Below are 6,398 nucleotides of genomic sequence, written 5' to 3' on the forward strand. Positions count from 1 at the left end.
TGTGAGCCAACATTTACTGTGACACTGGCCCCCTTTGCATATAGTCTAAAAAGTGTTGTGCCCTTAATGTCTTCGGGCAAAAGCATTCCCTCTAACCTACACAAAAAGTTTACTCTCCTTAATTCCACCTGCTCCACAAAACATGGTTTGAGAATTGTACTTCCCACAAAAATCCCTACTTCACTTTTTCCCCTTTTCCAACATTTCTTGCTTTTGACAAGCAGTTCTTTGGAATTTGCTTGCTTCTGGAAAACAATGTCACAATATTTTGTGAGGCTTTCCAGCTAGTTTCCTGTACCCAAGTGTGCCAAGTTCGTGTCATTCAGTATTGAAAGCACTAGTGACTATAGCAACATAATAATCCCAATGCCTTCGTATAAACAGGTCAGCTACTTAAGGTGTGGCACTCACTACTGTGAATGTAGTGGCACAGATATGGTGGCATAGTTAAAATGTGTTGATGTTGCCCCCAAAGGGAGCCTTGAACAGTAGCTGTTTTAATGTGGAAACTAGGACCGGATGCTCCCAGGACGAGGTGACATCATGTCTGGAATGGGGCAATGGTCCCAGGCCTGTTGTCAGTGGAATGGAAGTGGGCATCTTTTGCACCTGGTAATCCCTGGGGATACCCTTGCAATGCACCGTCATTCCGTTGATGCTTCCATTGATGCCTAGTCAGTGGCCGCTTCCTGGCAGAGGCAGCAGCATGGCAGGGCTTACAGCATCAGCTGAACAAAAGCCATAGAGAAACATGGCAGTTGCACAGACACCAGTGCATTTCTGTGGCCAAACACCTTGCCAATGCACCAAGTAAATGGCCCCATGGAAGCAGAACAGTTATTACGCTTTGTTCCAAGGCACTGCAGTCGCAGCTCAGGTAACCTTGTGGCCATCCTGGACTAGGAATTGCAACCCTGGTGTGGGTGCCAATCCCCCGGACTGCTGCCACTACAACACTACCATGGCTTATGTTAGAAGCCTGAGAGTCTAGGCCTCGAGATGGATTGAGGGCCTCGACTGCAGTCCAGTGCCCATGGGGCAGGTAGGGCAACAGACCTCGACGTCCGCATGTCCCACCCATTGCACGACGTGTGACAATGGTGGCAACCCTCGATTCCCCTTGCTGTCCATCAGCTGCAATCTAGCTAGGATGTGTGCTTTGGTTGGCGTGAGCATCCCACGGCGGTGCCTTCTCCTTAGTCCTGGGGGGTGAACATAACCTGGGACCGGGACGAGCGAGGCCCCGGTGCAAAAGCTGCGGACCCTTCCCCCCCCCCCGCCACCAGCCCCCGGCCTCGTTGCTCATGCTGATTCCGGGGTTGAGCGAGGAGGAGGAGGCGGCGCCAGGCTGCTCTCGTCCGCCCCACGTGGCCCGGCCCGCGCCAGCCAATGGCAGCGCGTGTTTCTGAAAGATCTCCATATATGGCGATGTTCTCGGCCGGCGAGGCGGGGGCCGGCACCCCCTGGGTATAAAAGGGGCGGGGCTGGCGTTGGGACGGTCTCACTCAGCCGGCGGCAGCGGATCTGGCAGTAGCAGCTCTTTTCTTCCCGTTCTCTTGAAAGCTCCCGCCTCCTTTCAGGTAGGTTTCAGCAGCCGTTTATTCTGACGGAGGGGTGCTTCTCTTCCGACCCCCACCCACCCTAAACTTTCCTTTGTATTCTCTCTTCGCGCTTAGGTGAGAGAAAGGTGTAGAGGTTCCTATATTTAATTTCCCTTAGGAGTAAAAAGCGCCTTAGAATTCCTTCAGTTGGCGGCGGTTAAGGGGTTCTCTCGGTTCCTTCCCCACCCCCAATCCCTCTTTTGTCCGGTCGTGCGTTAAGGCTCGACCAACTCCCCCCCCCCCGCTTATCTTGCGTCGGTTCCTTTGCAACGGTCTTGGTTGGCGCGCGACCTTCTCGTGCCCGTAACGGCTTTTTGAAAGGGGGAGGAGGGGCTGTTGGCTCGAGAAGGGCACCGAGGGCGTGATTGGTCGGCCTGAAACTTTGACGTAATGGAGCGGGAAACGAGAACCTTGGTTTCTTGCTGCGCGCGATGCCCCCCTCCCCCCCCCATTTTTTCCGCATAGAAAATTTACTCTGGGCGTGGGGAGGTGGGGGAAGGTGGTTGAAGCTGGAAGGAGAAAGACGGGAGCGTCTGAAAAGGGCTTTTTTTTTAACTTCGCCGCGGTTGATGGCGGGGGGGGGTGGGGCGTTGGTTGGGGTGGGGGCTGGTTCCTGCAAAAGGCACCCTCACTCCGGCTGTGAAAGGAGGGTGGGTTCTCGAAGAGGGCGGGGTTAGGGCTGCGCAGGACGTCGTGAAGGGTGGAGCCCGGTGCGTCGTGTCTTTGGGGTGGCTCGGTTTGCCTCGGAATAGAGTGGGCTGCAGGGATATGGCTTCCTGCCCGTGACTGCAACACTGGAATTTGCTTCTGAGTAGATGCGCAGAGGACTTGAGTGCATGAGCAATTTTGTGGCCTGGTTTGGCTCGGCTCCCGTTAAATGTTCAACGGAGTCTTCATGGGAGTAGTGTAGTTGACTAAGATGAGTTATTCTTTTTAGAAGATGGGCTGATGCCAGTGGTGCATTCTTGAAGGTGATGGGGTTAATGTGCATACACCCTGCTCAAACGCCTTTCCTTCTGTTTCTGACTTGGTGTATTCCGTTTTGAAATGAGCTAAGGTGTTAAAAGCCAAACTTTACAGTGGTTTCAGGGAAGACTATCCATAGTAGTACTGCATTCAGAAGTGAGCATAAGTCTAGGGGGCATGAGAGGAAGAATTCTAGGGCATTGTACATGTATGCAGTTAACTAGAAAATATGCCCTGTTCAACTTGTAAGCTTTACTTTTGAGTAGAAATGTGTAAGATGGTGGTGTTAATGTTGGATTGTTATGGCTATGGGGTGTGTGTGTATGCATGCATTTAGCTGGTCTACAGAGTAAGGAAAATGAAGTAAAAAGCTCTGGACCATGGTTCATATAGACAAGAGGGTGGGGTTTCTAGTCTGGATGGTAGGTTGGCAGAGCAGCCTCTAGTGGCCAAAATCTGTAGTGTTTGAAGGGCGTCCATTGATGATGCCGAAATGCAGCACTATATTTTTCAATGTTGCTTAATAAATGCTTTCTTTTTGTGAAAAGCAGATCTCCAAAATGGAAGAAGAAATTGCAGCGCTTGTCATTGACAATGGTTCCGGTATGTGCAAAGCAGGCTTTGCTGGAGATGATGCTCCTCGTGCTGTGTTCCCCTCAATTGTTGGGCGCCCACGCCACCAGGTAAACATCAAAGCAGGAGATTTATTTGTTTTGTGTTTTAACATGAGATGGTTTATTTTTGTATTTGCTGATGATTCTTTATTTCTCTTAATAGGGTGTCATGGTTGGTATGGGCCAAAAAGATAGCTATGTAGGTGATGAAGCTCAAAGCAAGAGAGGTATCTTGACTCTGAAGTACCCTATTGAACATGGCATTGTTACCAACTGGGATGACATGGAGAAAATATGGCATCACACTTTCTACAATGAGCTTCGTGTTGCCCCAGAGGAACACCCTGTTTTGCTTACAGAAGCTCCTTTGAATCCCAAGGCCAACAGAGAGAAGATGACACAGGTACAGCATTGGTGCAGCTTTTACATCTTGCCACTGTTTCCCATTTCACCACCACTTTTCTTTAAGTTACAATTTCTCTTCTCTCATTATTTTCAGGGTTCTGTACTCTCCTGGCATTTCCTTCCTTGAAGTCTCTCAGGTTTCTGTTGTATTTCTACCTGACTTTCTTTTGGTTTTCTCCCCTACATCCAATACCTTGCATGTCAGCATGTGTGTGTGTTAACTATGAAAGTGATCCCTTATTAAGACAACATTCTTTTCTTTTTAATTAGATCATGTTTGAGACCTTCAACACTCCTGCCATGTATGTGGCTATCCAGGCTGTGCTGTCCCTGTATGCCTCTGGTCGTACCACTGGTATTGTAATGGACTCTGGAGATGGTGTCACACACACTGTGCCCATCTATGAGGGCTATGCCCTTCCTCATGCCATCCTGCGACTTGATTTGGCTGGCCGTGACCTCACAGACTACCTCATGAAGATTCTGACAGAGAGAGGCTACAGCTTCACCACCACAGCTGAAAGGGAAATTGTGCGTGACATAAAGGAGAAGTTATGCTATGTTGCCTTGGACTTCGAGCAGGAGATGGCCACAGCTGCTTCCTCTTCCTCTCTGGAGAAGAGCTATGAATTGCCTGATGGTCAAGTGATCACCATTGGAAATGAGAGGTTCAGGTGTCCAGAGGCCCTCTTCCAACCATCTTTCCTTGGTAAGCATTTAGTGGCAATGGGAACAAGTCAAATTACATGTACCATGCTCTAAATCCTAGGAAGTAAGTGTGTATTAGTTGGATGTTCAGCATACTTAAGGAATTTTTTTCTTTTAAGGTATGGAGTCATGTGGCATTCATGAGACCACTTTCAACTCTATCATGAAGTGTGATGTTGATATCCGAAAGGACCTGTATGCCAACACAGTATTGTCTGGTGGTACCACAATGTATCCTGGAATTGCAGACAGAATGCAGAAGGAGATCACAGCATTGGCGCCCAGCACAATGAAGATCAAGGTAAGGATGGCTTATGTGACAACTTTGTAGTGTAATAAAACAGTTGACTTCTAGGAAGATAGCTGATCGATAAATCTTTACTTTTTATAACAGGGTTGATATCAAGAAAGTTAAATGCATGTATAGTCAGATCTTTTCTAACTTTAAAATGTTTTCTTCCAGATCATTGCTCCCCCTGAGCGCAAATACTCTGTCTGGATTGGTGGATCCATCCTTGCATCCCTGTCTACTTTCCAGCAGATGTGGATCAGCAAGCAGGAGTATGACGAGTCTGGCCCATCCATTGTCCATCGTAAATGCTTCTAAATGGACTATTGACAGATGCGCAGCATTTGCTGCATGAGTTTTTCACCAGTATAAATTTGCCTGAGCAAATATATACACCTCATGCTAGCCTCATGAAACTGGAATAAGCCTTCTCTTCACAACATTGTCATTGGGAAGCCTGTCTCCAATAATCCTGTGAGGATGTCTACCTGTTGCTGATATGACCCTGTACTCAAGTTAACTGTTCCCTTTGTACATAGCAGTATAACTACCCTATACACATCTGGCCCAGGACCTAGTACAGGAGGCATTCATACAATACAAAGGTTTAACTTGTGTCTGTAACTACCTGGGACAGTGGTCTCAGTGTAACCAGCAATGTTACAATGGAGTTTTGAGGCTAGATCTGTACAGGGTAGCAAAAGATCAGACTTCCACTACACAAAGCGCTAAGAATTCCAGGTCACTATTGTTGAGGCTGGCAAGAGTTTGTGAAAAGGATGGCCATTTTTGTCTTGCCACTGTTACTAGCGGGGTTGGAAACATATCGCATCCAAGCCTTATGAACCTGTTTTTTCCTTGCCCACCTGTATCCCAACAAGACAACCCAGGGCAAAGTTGCTCAACTTCAGTTGCTCCAATGTTTGCATTGACACCTGTAAATTTAATCATCAGGTTTAATTTATGTAAGATTTTTGTACGTTGCCTTAATGTTGTCATATGACAGTAGAAAACCAAAATTTGTAAGTCATCCTGAAGTTGAGAATTGTAATGCCCAACACATCATTGTGAAAGGAAAATAAAGCGCTGCAGTAAATGAAATGGGCTTAATGTTGTCTAATGGAAAGTTATTTAACACGCTTTTGCTTTTGGAAGCCTTTCTGGACAGGACAGTGAAAATTATGACCTAGCGCTGGCTTAATGTAGTTTCTGTTCAGTCTGATCAGGTTGACCACAAGCTCTGTGATAAGTGCTAAACTTAATATGCTGCCAAATAGCTTCCAAACATTGCTTTAGTGAACATGACCAGACCTTAGCTATGTGGGATATTAATACAAATGTATGCACTGTAGCAAATGCTAAACAAATGGCATTATTTTAAATCTTTCAGAGTTGTCTTAATTCAGTGTTACTGAAATGGTTTAATTGGACAGAGCAGGTTAGATGTGCAAGTAGATCGCAACTTGCTGTTGTGATAGTTTGCCTAAGTGCAAAAGATAGTCATTTTAGGACAGGATTACAAGGTAGAATCACTTGGAAGCATTGAAAAAATTACATCAAAGTTGCATTTTTGGGGTTATTCAAGAATATACTTCACCTCGTTTTGTAGCTATGGGTTAGTTTGGTTTACATTTTTCTAAATTTAAACTGACAGTTAAAAGAGGTTTATGCAGCACTTCATGAGTAGAACTGGGACGTCTAGGATAACCTGTTGGAGTAGGATACCGTTGGTAGGATTAAATGTTTTTAAAGCATAATTTCAGCTTTGCCAAAGGCTATGTGAAATACCACAATGATGACTTTATAAATCTTCCC

General features: G+C 46.4%; 1 protein-coding gene across 1 annotated transcript; it reads left to right on the plus strand.

Annotated features, from left to right (window-relative positions):
* Nucleotides 1-1,452: 1,452 nt before the first annotated feature.
* ACTG1 (actin gamma 1) lies at nucleotides 1,453-5,688 on the plus strand. Its single transcript, XM_053375473.1, has 6 exons — nucleotides 1,453-1,580; nucleotides 3,119-3,250; nucleotides 3,345-3,584; nucleotides 3,857-4,295; nucleotides 4,414-4,595; nucleotides 4,758-5,688. The coding sequence occupies exons 2-6, from the start codon at nucleotides 3,128-3,130 to the stop codon at nucleotides 4,899-4,901; spliced, it is 1,128 nt and encodes a 375-aa protein (XP_053231448.1). The 5' UTR covers nucleotides 1,453-1,580; nucleotides 3,119-3,127; the 3' UTR covers nucleotides 4,902-5,688.
* Nucleotides 5,689-6,398: the final 710 nt, after the last annotated feature.

This window comes from Podarcis raffonei, chromosome 2 (assembly GCF_027172205.1).
Source record: "Podarcis raffonei isolate rPodRaf1 chromosome 2, rPodRaf1.pri, whole genome shotgun sequence".
In the NCBI taxonomy this organism is placed as follows: Eukaryota; Metazoa; Chordata; class Lepidosauria; order Squamata; family Lacertidae; genus Podarcis; species Podarcis raffonei.

Coding starts and splice junctions, on each gene's coding strand:
- ACTG1 (XM_053375473.1), top strand. CDS start 3,128: ATGGAAGAAGAAATTGCAGCGCTTGTCATTGACAATGGTTCCGGTATG. Junction 4,296..4,413: donor CTTCCAACCATCTTTCCTTG/GTAAGCATTTAG, acceptor TTTTCTTTTAAG/GTATGGAGTCATGTGGCATT. Junction 4,596..4,757: donor CCAGCACAATGAAGATCAAG/GTAAGGATGGCT, acceptor GTTTTCTTCCAG/ATCATTGCTCCCCCTGAGCG.